Source organism: Mustela nivalis, assembly GCF_964662115.1.
Source record: "Mustela nivalis genome assembly, chromosome: 1".
Lineage (NCBI taxonomy): Eukaryota > Metazoa > Chordata > Mammalia > Carnivora > Mustelidae > Mustela > Mustela nivalis.
This window is the reverse complement of record NC_139020.1, coordinates 174290266-174305750: the sequence shown is the minus strand read 5'-3', so window position 1 is coordinate 174305750 and position 15485 is coordinate 174290266. Positions and strand designations below refer to the sequence as shown.

The following is a 15485-nucleotide window of genomic DNA, read 5'->3' as shown; positions in this document are numbered from 1 at the left end:
ACCCCTGTGTTTATTGAGGCATCATTTACAGTAGCCAGATTCTGGAAGTACCTAAAGTGTCCATTGATAGGTGAATGAAGAAGTGATTATATCTATATATATATAAATTCATCCAGAAAAGAATGTAACCTTGCCATTTGCAGTGACATGGATAGATCTAGAGGGTATAGGCTAAGTGAAATCAATCAGAGAAAAACAAATACCATATGTTTTCCTTCTTAAATTCCAGAATTTAAAAAGGAAAACAAATGAACAAAGAAAAAAATATACAAACCAAAAAACAGACTCTTAACCATAGAGAACAAAGGGATGGTTACCAGATGGGCAGTGGGTGGGCGGGGATGGGTGAAACAGATAAAGGAAGTTAAGAGTATACTTATCACTATGAACACTGAGTAATGTGTAGAATTGTTGAATCACTGTATTGTATACTTGAAACTAATATTATACTATGTTGACTACACTGGAATTAAAAAAAAAATGACCCAAGAGCAAACCTCAATTAACTAATAAAATATATTTTTCAATGAGGAAATCAGATTTGTTCTGTACTTCACATTTTTTTTATAGTTCTCTTATCAGTATAGGATTTCAAGTATTTTTGTTATAGCTAAATTCAGCTGACCTAATATTTGAAGACCATGATCTTCATATACATATTTTGATATTTAGTTCAACAGGTTCCAACAATCATAAAGCAATCAAAAGTGCAAGTTGCCTTTCCCTTTGATGAATATTTTCAAATCGAATGTGAAGCTAAAGGAAATCCGGAACCAATGTGAGTATACTTGCAAATGAAATAATTGTTTATATGTATATAATCTCTTTTTTAAATTTCTTTGTATTCTGACCATCATAAGCTTGTTGAACTCTAAAACTACACATGATTAAAGTTAAGAGTTGCCAAAAAAAAAAAAATACTAGCTATGTTTATGAAAATAAAGTTTGGTTTACGTATGTTCTTCTGCAAGTCGAAATCATTTTTACCATAAAATAAATTGCCTTATGTTAAATATTTAACATAGGTTTTAGTTGTAATGATATGGAATATATATGTAATGATATGGAATATGTATTTCATGGAAATAGTTGATAATTCCTTACAAGTGAACAAGGTAGCCAAAGTCCAGAAGATCCTTTATTCTGCTTAGTGAAAGGTAGCATTTGTTAAGCTGAAAGTTAATACTTTTTTTAAAAGATTTTATTTATTTATTTGACAGAGAGATAGATTACAAGTAGTCAGAGAGGCAAGCAGAGAGAGAGGAAGAGAGCCCAATGCGGGGCTTGATCCCAGGACCCTGAGATCAGGACCTGAGCCAAAGGCAGGGGCTCAACCCACTGAGCCACCCAGGTGCCCCTGAAAGTTAACACATCGATAAATGACATTCTGTACATATTTACTATTGCATGTCTTTAAATGTGACACATACTTTTTTTAATGTGACACATATTTTATTCAGTGAGTAGGCTGTTACTTGATATTTTTTAAGTTATCATAGAAATATTTAGTCATCTGAATGCTAACTGCATTGTATATTTTATCTAGTGTTTTATTAATTAATTGTTAGTGTAGGTGATCATAATCAGTGATGAAGTTTTTTCAAAATGCCTCCCACACTTTGAAAGGGAGAAAGAAAGTGTGTATGTTGGGAGTGAAGAGGGAGAAGCTGTAGGGAGAATTTTATATTTTAATGTAGATGATTCTAAAATGGGCAACAAAGCTACATACTTCTACTGATTTGTGTGATTCTCTTCCATATACTAAGACACATATTTAAGGAAAATTAATTATTTGAAGTTGTATTGTGACTAACATTATTATTACCTGATAATTTGATATTTTAAAAATCATTTTTTTTTTAAAGATTTTATTTATTTATATGACAGACAGAGATCACAAGTAGGCAGAGAGGTAGGCAGAGAGAGAGAGAGAGAGAGGGAAGCAGGCTTCCTGCGGAGCAGGGAGCCCAATGCGGGGCTCGATCCCAGGACCCTGAGATCATGACCCGAGCCGAAGGCAGCAGCCCAAACCACTGAGCCACCCAGGCGCCCCTTAAAAATCATTCTTAATGAATCATTAATGTTTTAAATTATCATTATTATCTATAGTTTACCAAATGGAATATATTCAATTAGTATATGTAAATGTGGATAGAATTATATGAAGAAGAATTTAGTCAATCATTATGGCTGGATTAATATGGATCAGTCAATATTATGATAAATAGTAATGAACTGAGTTATATATCAGAAGATAATACCCTACAATCGTCAGAAATGATTAATGATCAAATTTGTTTATTAGGTCTATAACCAGTATGAATTTAATTATGAAATACCACTAGCATTTATAATAAATTCAGTAATAAGAATAGAATGTCTTCTGGTAACACTCTTACTTATTTTTCTAGAACCTTGTCTAATACAATAATGCAAGAAAATAAAATCTATACATATGAGAAAATATTATTATTTAATAATATCATTAAATAATATTAAATAACAATATTTAAATATTTAATATTATTTAATGATATTATTAAATAATATTATCAAATAATAGTATTAAATAATATTATTTAATATTATTATAATAATATTAAATGTTATAATATAATATTAAATAATATTAATAATAATTAATAATAATATTAATAATATTAAATAATATTATTATCATGGAATTTGTTATTCTATCTATTTGCTGGATAAAAACAAGCTTTTATAAATACAAAGGGCTACACTGAAGTGGTCAATTGTAAGTTGATTTAAAAATTAAAGATAAATTTTAAAAAGTCTAATTAGATTTGCATATAAGGCAGTTAGGAAACAATTGGGAAACAAGAAGGAAAAATCCCATTACGATAGCAAAAGGAAAAAAAAAATCTGTCAGTCTTAACAGTGGTAGCAACATCGACAAAAACAATATCAAATACTATGTAACAAGAACTATGTGGGATTTAAATTGGGGGCAGTGTCTATAAGGTTTTGCCTAGGATCAGGAAAGAAGATTTCAATGAATGAAAACATGTAACGTATTTCCAAGTGGAAATGTTTAATTCTGTATAGGTGAAGTGATCCCATTCAACATACTGGAATTTAAAAAATAGATTCTTTGTGTTCTTTGTAAGTAAAGCCGGTAAAACATAAAACACTCATAGAGAGAAGACATAAAAGAACTGGAATTGGGAAGAAGGCAGATATGCTCCTAAAAAAAAAAAAAAAAACTGTGTCTCACAAAGGTTTGTTATTCCTGGTGAAAGAATAATCAGATAGTTTAGTGTAAGAAAATGGTGTCCTGAAACATTCCACAATTTGCATGGATAATTCATATATGAAATGTTGAATAAAATCAACTTGGAAAGTCATTATTAGATTAATAACTTTTTAAAAAACTTTTTATAACCTCATCCACAGAAATGACATGGTTCCACACTGGGGTGAGAATTTAACACTGTATTTTTTTTCTGGAATACAATTCTGCAACATTTATCAACAGCTATAAAAATTTTCTTATGTTATTGGTCTGTCGTTCTTACTTTTAAGAGATTGGTCTCATGAAATATTTGGATAAGTGCCAAAAAATAAATGATGTTAAGGTTGTTTACCACGGTTTGTTTATAAAAGGGGAAAAATGCAAATTGTTAAGTAACTTCAGTAGTAATCATATGACAGGAAATAATATTGTCATAGAAACTGTCTTTAGTAGCATTGTAATAATCAGAAAAACTCAGTTTTCAAACCATTATATTTTTGTGGTCTCAAATATGTTACTAATATGTCTAAAAATCTAGATAGGAAATGTGACCACATTTAATGGTACTTGTTTTTTTGTTTTTTTTTTTTTAATTTTGAGTGAACTCTTCACATAACACATATGATGACATATTATATGTTTTTGGATTAAGTAGTCTTCAAAGTGCTGTGAAGTGTGTAAACCTGGTGATTCACAGACCTGTACCCCTGGGGATAAAAATATATGTTTATAAAAAATAAAAAATTAAAAAAAAAAGCAGTCTTCAAAGTGTTAGTGAAATACCTTTCCAAATGAAAAAATTTAAAAAATAGTAACTTTAAAAAGAACAGAACAAAACCTGTCTGCGGTTTTTGTTTTCTTAGTTGTTATAGCTTTTTTATGGGTTGGTCTTAGTTCAGCATGCTATAATAAAAATGGCACAGACTGGGTGGTTTAAACAACAAATGTACATTTGTCACATCGTTCTGGGGACTGGGCAGACCAAGATCAAGGCCTTACCGATTTGGTGTCTGATGAGGACCCACTTGGTTGGTTATAGACAGCTGTTTTCATGTTTTAACCTCACGTGGCCGAAGAAAGCAAAAATGCTCTCTGGGTTCTCCTTCTTAAGGGTGCTAATCCCATCCATGAGAACTCCACCTTCATGACCATCACTTGCCCAATCCTCTACCTCTAGATACTGTTACATCAGGGATTGGGCTTCAACATACGAATTTGGGGGAGACATAAACATTCAGTATATAGCAACTTGTAAAATTTCTCAGACTCTTCTGAGAATTTTTTGGTATTCTGTTATACAGTCAATCAAAAAAAAATTTTTTTACCATAAAATGTTTTGGTTTTATCATTGCTGTGTATTTGTTTCTCACTACTTTAAGAAATATGTTTTGATTTTTCAGGATTATTTACTTTAGTTTTATCTTACAGATTTACATGGACTAAGGATGACAAGCCTTTTGATCTCTCTGACTCTCGGATAATTGTATCTAACAACTCAGGAACCTTTAAGATCCCAAATGAGGGGCACGTATCTCACTTCCAAGGGAAATACCGTTGCTTTGCTTCTAATAAACTGGGAGTTGCTATGTCAGAAGAAATAGAATTTATAGTTCCAAGTAAGTGTTACAATGGAGGTTTCATTTTACAAACTTTTTAATGTTGAGTAAAATAATGACACATTCTTAATTTAATTACCAACTTATATATGTCCTATATTTCTTTTATCCTTTTTAAAATTTAAATATAATCGACTAACATATTATTAGTGTGTTATTAGTTTCAGAAGTAGAGTTCAGCGATTGATCAGTCTTATATAATACCCAGTACTCATTATATCCTGAGCCTTCCTTAATGTCCATCACCCAGTTATCCCATACTCACATTCCCCAAATAAACCTATATTTTATTTCTAAGTGAAACTATCCTCTAGGTCTTGATACTTAAAAGTGGGTGATTTAAAAAAAAAAAAACACTTATTTGTTTTAGAGAGAGAGTGGGGCAGAGGGAGAAAAATCTCAAGCAGACTCTGCACTGAGTGTGGAGCCTGACTTGGGGCTCAGCCTCATGATGCTGAGGTTGTGACCGGAGCCGAAACCAGGAGCTGGACGCTCAGTTGAACCACGTGGGCGTCCCAGAAGTGGATGATCTTTGAAAGCAATATAAATTCGTGATTCAGTATTCTTATATCTAACCTGGGAGGAAAAATAGTGTCTGCTTTGCCTCATGGGATGAGAATTAAGTTAAATACATTGGTTGGATGTGGCTTAATTATACTGCAGTAACAGGTATTCTCCAGGCCCCTGTGTTTATTTCCTGATTATGCAGTTGGCTGTGGGCCTCAGAACTCTTCAGGGCATTCATTCTCAGTGAAATCTCCTGGAGGTACATGCTAATGGAGATGGCATTATCCTGTGGCTATATCATGTGAAACTTACGCCACCTTGGTCAAAAAGTCTGGGGCAGAGAGCATGAAGAATTACTTCCTACAAGAAATTGTACAGGCACTTTCTACTCATAGTTTGTACTCAGAGGTAGATCCTACCGTCCTGCTTAGCTTCAGTAATGAATGCCCATTAGAGAACGAGCAATTGATATATATTAATGATGTTTTCCATAAATAATAATCATGGAAAACCTAAACTACTTTACTGTTAAGGGTGTTATTTATCCATAACTGTGATGAAGGTTAAATGACTTCTTCATTACCGTATTTTGCCTTGCAGCATGAGGTCACTGGTGACCAGCTTCCACTTTTGGTATCTTGTTTTCCCTAATCTTAAGGTATCCAATATCACATGATTCTAACCAAAATCTTTGTAGAGTAAATTCTTATGTAGGAAACTGTGGACAACTTCTTTTTGGCCATATCTTCTTGAAGACTTGTAGATACTGAAGGGTTTCAGAGTCATATGGATATGGACCCTTTATCCTGGGGGTCATTAGGGGTGGGTCAGAATGTATACAAACCTCAGAAACACAAATACTGAAAAGCACGTGTACCTTATCCTAAAATTTACCCTTTATCCTGGGGTCAGTAGGGGTGGGTCAGAATGTATACAAACTTCAGAAACACAAATACTAAAAAGCATGTGTACCTTATCCTAAAAATTGAGACAGATGACTGGATTTAAATTATTCTAAAGCCCTTCTATAATTCTAGAGGAGAGAAGATCAAATTTCGAGTCTTACAAGTAAATTATGCATTTTCAGATTTATAAAGCAATTACATTAGAAGTATAGAGTAAAATATGAATGATTAACAGACTATTTTTGAGGGAGAAAAATAAAAAGGTAAGAATTGTGTGAAAATGAAAGAAAAAACTATATAAATAAATCCCTGTAATTGAAGATGAAAGTAAATAGATTAAATGCTTCAAGTTTTTTGTTGTTGTTGCTGTTTTTAAGAAAGGTATAAATTGTTTATTGCACAACACATCTGAGTCATAAGAATACAGAATTGTTGAAACTGAAAGATGGAAAAGATGTTCCAGATTAATGCTATTCAAAACGAAGTAGAATGGCTGAATTATCAGTCAAAACAGAACTTTTTTTTTTTTTAATTTTTTTTAATTAATTTTTTATTTTTTATAAACATATATTTTTATTCCCAGGGGTACAGGTCTGTGAATCACCAGGTTTACACACTTCACAGCACTCACCCAAGCACATACCCTCCCCAATGTCCATAATCCCACCCCCTTCTCCCAAACCCCCTCCCCCCAGCAACCCTCAGTTTGTTTTGTGAGATTAAGAGTCACTTATGGTTTGTCTCCCTCCCAATCCCATCTTGTTTCATTGATTTGCAAACGACATATCAGATAAAGGACTAGTGTCCAGAATCTATAAAGAACTTCGCAAACTCAACACCCAGAGAACAAATAATCCAATCAAGAAATGGGCAGAGGACATGAGCAGACATTTCTGCAAAGAAGACATCCAGATAGCCAACAGACACATGAAAAAGTGCTCCATATCACTCGGCATCAGGGAAATACAAATCAAAACCACAATGCGATATCACCTCACACCAGTCAGAATGGCTAAAATCAGAACTTATTTTTTAAAGGCTTCCTGAAGATTATTTTACCAGGCATATATAATTTAAAATATATGAAACAGAAATAGATTATAAGTGGAATGGGATATCTCGTAATAGCTCATAATAATGTGCGATATTAACATATGTGTTTCATTTTTTGGAAGCTTAAGCAGAGAAAACATCAGTAAGCTTGTGGAAGATTTTAAAGAACCCAAGGATAAGGTCCATCTAATGAACATGTGATGTTTTTCATCCTAGATACGAATCTTAGAAAATAAGAAAATAATGAAAATGAATAATGTAAGCTTTTTAGGTAATGTAGTTTTAAGATGAAAATGCATGAGCTGATTTAAGTTAACAGAATAAACTCAAAAGAAATTGAAGGGATAAAATAATACAGAAGCAGAACATAAATCCAGCAAGGAGGTGTGAAACCTTTATAGTTGAAAAGTATGCACAATTATTAAAAACAATTTTTCAAAAGATCTAGATAAATAGAAAAAATAGACCTTTTTCATGGATTTGAAGAGTTAGTAAAGCTAAAATGTCAACTCTTCATGACTTCATATGTAGAATAATTGAAATCCAAATCTCTAGTTTGTTTTTGTTATGTTTATGGAATGTGACCAAGTGATTCACAATATATTTGAGGAGTAAAGGGCAGAATTTGGTAGAAATGCTTGAAGAATAAGAGCAAGTCAAGAGAGCTTGACTTTATCACATAACAAGGCTCAATGTAAAACTTTAGTGATTAAGCCAGTATGGCTTTGAATAGGATTAGTTAGATGGGACAGCACAGAGAACCCACAAACAAACCGTTGCACATGTGAAAGCACCGTGAAAACTAGCGTGGATTCCCTCCCTCCCTTCCTTCCTAATTTAGTGCGGTGGAACAACGGATTGTCCATGTAGGGACATGTTTATTTGGAGTCTTATCTCACATTATATAAAAATCCATTCCAGGTGTATTAAAGCCTACACTTTGAAAGGGAAAATATATTTTAAAAAATTAGAAAATGATTGGGGCCATGTAGTTATGATTTTAGGTTAGGGATGTTTTCTTAAGTAGGACCTATTGTAGTTCTATGAGGAAATCACTAAGGATTTGATTTTTAGAACCCCTTTTTATCAAAAGACCTAAAAAGAAAGTGAAATGATAAACCATAACCCAGGGGGAAAAATCATTGCCAATGACTATAACTAAAAATAATGTTAAGTATTTGTAAATAATTTTAAATAATTATTAAATAATTAATAATTTTAAAAGAAAATTTAAAAAATAATTTAAAAGACATAAACGTGTACCTCAGACCGGAATGGCCAATGAGAATGGGCTCAACATCATTAGTAATCAGAAATAGATTAACTGTAACCTAAATAATGAAAGCATTTGTTCCCACAAAATTGGGAAATACTATGAAGTTTGAGAGTAAAAATTTTATGTGGGAATATACAGCTACTGTAATACGTATCTACACTGATGCAGGTGTACCTGGTCTGTGGAAAATACTTGTCACTGCCTCCTTAATTGAAGATACTCTCACCCGTAACCCTGCTATTCCATTTCCTTCATCGGATGTGGGTACCACTCTTCTATGTCCATTGGGACTATTTGTGGTACCATTGCTTGAATTAAGAATAAACTGGAAAAAACATGAGTCTACCGATGATAAGACTGGATAAATTTATTGTGGTATAGTCATACAAAAATACTGTTCAGCAGTGACAATTGATGCATCTTAGGAATATGTTGAACAATGAAAGCAAATCTTGGAATACATACAGTATGATTTTATTAATATAAGTTCAACATAGAGGTGCCTGGGTGGCTCATTGGGTTGAGCCTCTGCTTTCGGCTCAGGTCATGATCCCAGAGTCCTGGGATTGAGTCCCACATCAGGCTCTCATTCAGCGGGGGCCCATTTCCCTTCCTCTTTCTGCCTGCCTCTCTACTTGTGATCTCTGTCTTTCAAATAAATAAAATCTTTAAAAAACATATATGTTTAAGTTCAGGACATGTAAGGATAAAATATTATTTAGGGATATGGCTGTATGTGGTAAAATTATAATGAGAAACAAGAGAATGTTTAAAACAAAACTCAAGATCATAGCTACCTCAAAGGGAATGGGGGAGCAGATAGAAAGGTAAAGGTCTTTTTTGTATGATGGGTGGTGGATAAAAGAGTGTTAGTTGTATTTCTTTGTTTCTTTTTTTTTTTTTTCTATAGGAACATAAATAATAAGTAGCATGTTTATTTGTCTGAATTAGATATACTGGGTTATTAAGTTAAGTGTTATGGCATAGTAATGTACAAAGTACTGTCAGTAAACTTGGAAACTGGCCTCAGGAGTTTAGGTTTGAAGTGACATTCAATAGGAGATGTTCATGGGATGCCTGCATAGCTCACTCGATTAAGCAGCTGCCTTCAGCTCAGGTCATGATTCCAGGGTCCTGGGATCGAACCCCAGATAGGGCTCCCTGGTCAGCGGAGAGCCTGCTTCCCTCTCTCCCTCTGCCTGCCACTCTGCCTACTTGTGCTCTCTATCTCTCTGTCAAATAAATAAATAAAATATTTAAAAAATATAGGGCTCCTGGGTGGCTCAGTTGGTTAAGCAACTGCCTTCGGCTCAGGTCATGATCCTGGACTCCCAGGATCGAGTCCCGTATCGGGCTCCCAGCTCCTTGGGGAGTCTACTTCTCCCTCTGACCTTCTCTTCTCTCATGCTCTCTCTCACTCATTCTCCCTCAAATAAATAAATAAAATCTTTAAAAAAAAATAGATGTTCATGAGTTCTGGATCATAAAGTATTACCATGATATTTGCAGTTGTGATCATAAAACTAGACAGATATATTGTCTCTAAGTATATAACTATAGTCATATTTTAGTTTATATTATAAAACTATATATTATAGTCTAACTATAACCGTATAATCTGCCTATCTAATTAACTGAAATAACTGAAAAAAGATACGTGTGCAAGAGAGAGGTATTAAAAATCTGTTGTAGAAGGCAAGGCATCAGCGTGATCCCTAACCTGAACTCTGATGGTTGCTATGGATACACAAAGGCAAAGGCAGTAGCTATATCTGTTGCAGAGAAGCCAATGGCACATATTAGTATAAGATTCTGCAATTAAAAGTTTTTAAAAAATATTTTTTTCTCGTTATCTAAGCAGACCAAGTGATGGGGTGAACAATGTGAGGATAATTCTGGCCTGAATCTGCTAGTATTGCAGTGAAGAGATGAGAGTCACATGTGAGCTATGTAGTGGGTAATTACCCTGTTTTTCCGCTGCTATAGAAAAGAGCAAAATAAATTAGGTTTCTTATGCATCATTTCCAGTCTCTCCTGAAATTACTCCATCGTCTAACAGCTTTCTGCAATCATTTCTATGTTGAATAGGATCGCTACCCCAATTCTTAGGGGTTTATAAATCAGGGTCCATTTAAAGCTTTCTACAATCTATATCAATTGATTCTTTTCTTAAGCTGTAGAGTGTAGAGAACCAATTCTTCTACTATATCGAAGGAAACTTTGTGATTTGAATTTTAGAGTTTCATCTAGTTTCTTGAAGTTTTCATTAGACTAAGCTTAAAGGCTTTAGCCACCTAAGTTTTCACATGTGGGCAGTAACTGAAAATCCCATTATTACTCTCTACAAACAGAAACCTTTATACCCCATGTTCAGTTTTCTGCTTTCAATAACACTGCAGTTGAGTTTGCTAGGGAACGAAAGAGTAAAAGGAAAACCAACCAAACAAACACAATGCACTGTTTTCAAACATGGAAAAAATCATTTAACTAAATGGATTTTCCACAATATGGCTGGGAGAGTTAGTCAGTGAATTATTCAACACATCTTTATTAAGCTCCCCTCCTGTGCCAGCCACTTTTCTAGTAGTGTGAGAGCTAGTAGTGAACAAAACAAAAACTGTCCTCAAGAAATTTCTATCCTATGAATGTGGTTAGTGAGTTAGGAGAGAGGGTAAGATTCTTTCTGGCCTTGATTTTGACAACCACCAGCAGAGTTAAAATGATGATATACATGATTCCGTGTGGGCTATTTCAGTATTTCAGTACTGCCTGCCATTCAGATCAGCCTATTCCAATTAGCATCCCTCCTCTGTGTCAGCCTCTAGTGATTTTTCTTTCTGACTTTTTAAAAATTTATTTTTGTTTTGTTAAAGATTTTATTTATTTATTTATTTGAGAAAGAGAGAGAGCACAAGTAGAGGGGAAGGGCAGAGGGAGAGGGAGAAGCAGACTCTCTGCTGAGCAGGGAGCCCAATATGGGCTTGATCCCCAAACCCTGAGATCAGGACCTGAGCCAAAGGTAGATGCTTAACCAACTGAGCCACCCAGGTGGCCTCTTAATGATTTTTTTTTTTCAAAGATTTTTGGTATTTATGTGAGAGAGTGTGTGTGTGTGAGCAAGAGAGCATAAGCAGAGGGAGCAGCAGAGGCAGAGGGGGAAGCAAACTCCCCGCTGAGCAAGGAACCTAATGTGGGGCCTGATCCCAGGACGTTGGGATCATGACCCAAGTCCAAAGCAGATGCTTACCCAACTGAGCCACCCAGGCACCAACCCCCCTTTCTGATTTTTTTAAAACAACTTTTGGGACATCATTTATATATCATAAATTTTATCAGTTTTGAGTGCAAAATGAGTGAATTTTTAAAATAAATTTTTAGAACATCATCATCTAATACTAGAACATTTTCATCATTCCCCCAAAGACTCCTTATGCACTGTCTCTCTTCCCACCCCTAGCCCTAGTTAGTCATTAGTCTGCTTTCTGCCTCAGTAAATTTTTTTTTCTGAACATTTCATATAAATGCAGTCATACCATACATGATTTTTTCCATCTAGCTTTTTCCACCTACCGTGTTTTCATGATTTATTCTCGTTTTAGCATATATTAGTAGTTTGCTCCTTCTTATGGCTGAATAACATTATATTGTACGGATGTACCACTTTTTGTTTATCCTTTCACCAGTTGATGTCCATTTGGATTGTTTCCAATTTTTGGCTATCACAAATAGTGCTGTTAAGAAATCCACATGCAAATTTTCTGGAGTTTTTGAAGCATTTATTTATATACTATTTGGGGAGTCTTTTGGTTGTCATGTGTACTAATTGGGATGCTTGGAAATGGTAAAAGATGTCATGCTATGCTATTCTTCCTTCTTTGCATGCTTCTAGATGCTGCTTGAATGCATATTACGAGTGACTGATTTATTGTTTCATAGACTAAGGAATAAAAGAATGAATAAGAGTACTAAAGCAATTTCCACACCCTATTAAAATAATCTAGGAAATGGCAGGCTTGAAGATGCAATCCTCTATATACTGTTTTAATGGAAACCAATTAGAATTTCTGGTCTGCTGGGTTCTACATTTGTATAACTTCCTCAGATTCCTGAGGACAATTCCCTTAAGACACACTTTGGCTATTTACTGCTCAGATTTGGGAGGGGTAGGGTAGAAAAGCAGGGTCTGGTAGCGTATGCTAATTTCTTTTACTGATCTATGCAAACCAACTAAAGAAGATCAATTTGTTAAGTTGAGAGTGCAACTTTGGGTTTTACAGGTTTAATTAAGACCGAGGATTTTCCTCTCATCCATCAGATTGTGTGAACGACTAGAATGAAATGGGCTGGATTGGGTGTCTTTCCTTAGCATGAACTCATTACAAGCTCATAGACTGAAAGGCAGTGTTATTTCTCAGGAGTCCTAAATGGATTAATGGGTTACACTATAGGAAATGGGAATCAATTACATTTCTTTATAGATGGAAACTAGACTTGGGGATGATACAGCATGTGAGCTCAGCGGAATGCATTCATGATCATCATGTCAGACTGTATGCAATTTGCCAAACACATTCAATAGAAATGTAAGAAGCTCAAAAAGCTCATCAGTCCAGTCCTGTGAATAGAGAGATAAGTCAAGGTAGATAAAGTTCTATGGCATAGGAAGATTTGCCCAGTAATGTGGGGGAGTATCATTAAACCATAGGTTCTACATGAAATGCATACCGTTTCTACCCTCTGGTCGCCTCCCTACCTCCTCTGTAAAAACTAATTGCAAATATTTGCATAAAATTACGAAGTTGTTACAATGTAGGCTACAGGGAAAATCAGAGGGCACAGCAGAAGAAAGCTCTATGCCTCTTTGCCCATCTCCTCTTATACAGTGTGCCTGGGTGTCCCGTGTGGAGTGAAAATACTTAACTAATAGCCAACATATATTGAGTGATTTTTTTTAAGTGCCCCACGCTACTTAATTGACTTATATAAAACGATTTACTTAAACTTTGACGCAAATCAGTAAATGAGGTGTCAATTACAGTTCGAGTGAGGAAACAAAAGCACATTAAGTAACAGATTCAGATCACACTGTAAGTGAGGAAGCCAGGATCCAGCCCCAAACAGCTGACTACAGGGTTTATGTGTATAACCTGGATGCTGGCAGTGCATCATTTATCATTCATGTAACACGTCCTCTAGATGAGCTGAAATACATTGTACTTTTTTGTCGGAAATACCTTGGCCATCAAGTATCAGACTCATGGGAAGACAGGAGTGTAAGAATACTTGATGTGATTTCTTGAGTTTAAGGGGAAAAAAATTGTAGAGTCACATAACTTCGTAGTAGTTAAGTCACCTGTTCCTTTGTCATTTAAGTGGTTTAGTTAGCACAATTTGTATTAAGTTTAATTATCCTGGTGCTATTTCATTATTACTTTTATTATTAAGCATGTTGGTGTGGTAAGACCATACAACTTAAGTTTTATAACATCATTGCCCTTAAGAAACTCCTAATCTAGTGAGACTTCTGAGGAGCCTAGAGAAATGATTTCAAAGGACTCTGGGATCCCAGAGAAAAGTAAATGGGGGCACAGAAGGGTGAAAATACTGGTCTAACTGGTCTGAAGCTACATGGCCAGTTAGGTTTAGTGCCCAAACCCAGTTTATACTATCCTATAAATACAAAATATTTTTTTTTAAGTTATCCGTATTTCAAGGACCAAGATGTTACTTTTTCAGTGTATTAGGTTGAGGGCATTGAAATGATGAGTTTCAAAATTCATTGTCACCATTTGAACTTGTAGAGGTTCTAGAAAGTTTGCATTTGCTGGTTTGCTTTATATTGATAATTCCAGTAAGAAGACTGCTGTCCATTTGTCTAGTTTCTAGAAGAGTTTTTTTTTTTCACACTAGATTCTGGCTGGGTTTTAGGAACCTATGCCACTGGAGTTGTAACTAGAAATTTGTCTGCAACACTGCATAAGAACTGTGCAAGCCTATTGGAGAATAGTAAACAAAGATGGGCGCTATCAATTGCTTGATTTCCTGATAGATAGACTGGGAGGGACATTATATATAAAGGAAATTGACTTCATCTAGACGTGGTTATTATGGGATTTCCAAAGATTCTTAAACTTCTGCTTAGGTAGATGCTGATGAACAAGTAGATTCTGATTCCTTGGCGGAAAGATCATTCATGGTCAAGTCCATTGTTAGTGAAACGTAATTAAATGATCGTTGTTTTGCTGTTGATGGAGAACTCATTTAAAATATGTTGGCAAGTTAAAGCAATGTTAGTTGCCTTATACAGAAGAAAAATGATTATTTAAAATTCACTTTTTTTCCCAAGATTTTATTTATTTGACAGACAGAGATCATAAGCAGGCAGAGAGGCAGGCAGAGAGAGCGGGGGAAGCAGGCTCCCTACTGAGCAGAGAGTCCCATGTGGGACTCCATCCCAGAACCCTGGGATCATGACCTGAGCTGAAGACAGAGGCTTTAACCCACTGAGCCACACAGGTGCCCCTACAACTTACTTTTAAAAGAATTTTATCTGTCCAAACTCAACAATGTTAATGTTTATTAACTGAAGCCAATGGTTGGAGTTATTTTTAAATGGAGTCATTTCTTTATTTGAATCAAGATAAAATTCATGCCTGCTGTTAAGTTACAGTAATTAAATTCCACATTTATCTGTGGCCATTAAAATTGTTCTCTTTCTACATGGAATCAGACTTGCTAAATAGTTTCAAAGATAAAGAAGAAGACCAAAAAAAAAAAAAAAAAAACCTGACAAATTAATGCTTTTATAATATCTATTCTCAGACCTTAAATTGTTAAACATATAAATATTCTTCCCTTGTTTCCTGAATTTC

At 34.6% G+C, this 15485-nt stretch overlaps 1 protein-coding gene across 21 annotated transcripts in view; it reads left to right on the top strand.

Annotated features, from left to right (window-relative positions):
• The window catches only part of CHL1 (cell adhesion molecule L1 like), a 219986-nt gene that overhangs the window by 132719 nt on the left and 71782 nt on the right, over positions 1 to 15485 (top strand). For all 21 annotated transcript variants that reach the window (XM_082739888.1, XM_082739894.1, XM_082739877.1 and 18 more), the window contains 2 exons: positions 673 to 778; positions 4685 to 4872. In XM_082739888.1, the coding sequence (XP_082596014.1) occupies positions 673 to 778; positions 4685 to 4872 (294 nt within the window). The remainder of the gene's footprint in view (positions 1 to 672; positions 779 to 4684; positions 4873 to 15485) is intronic.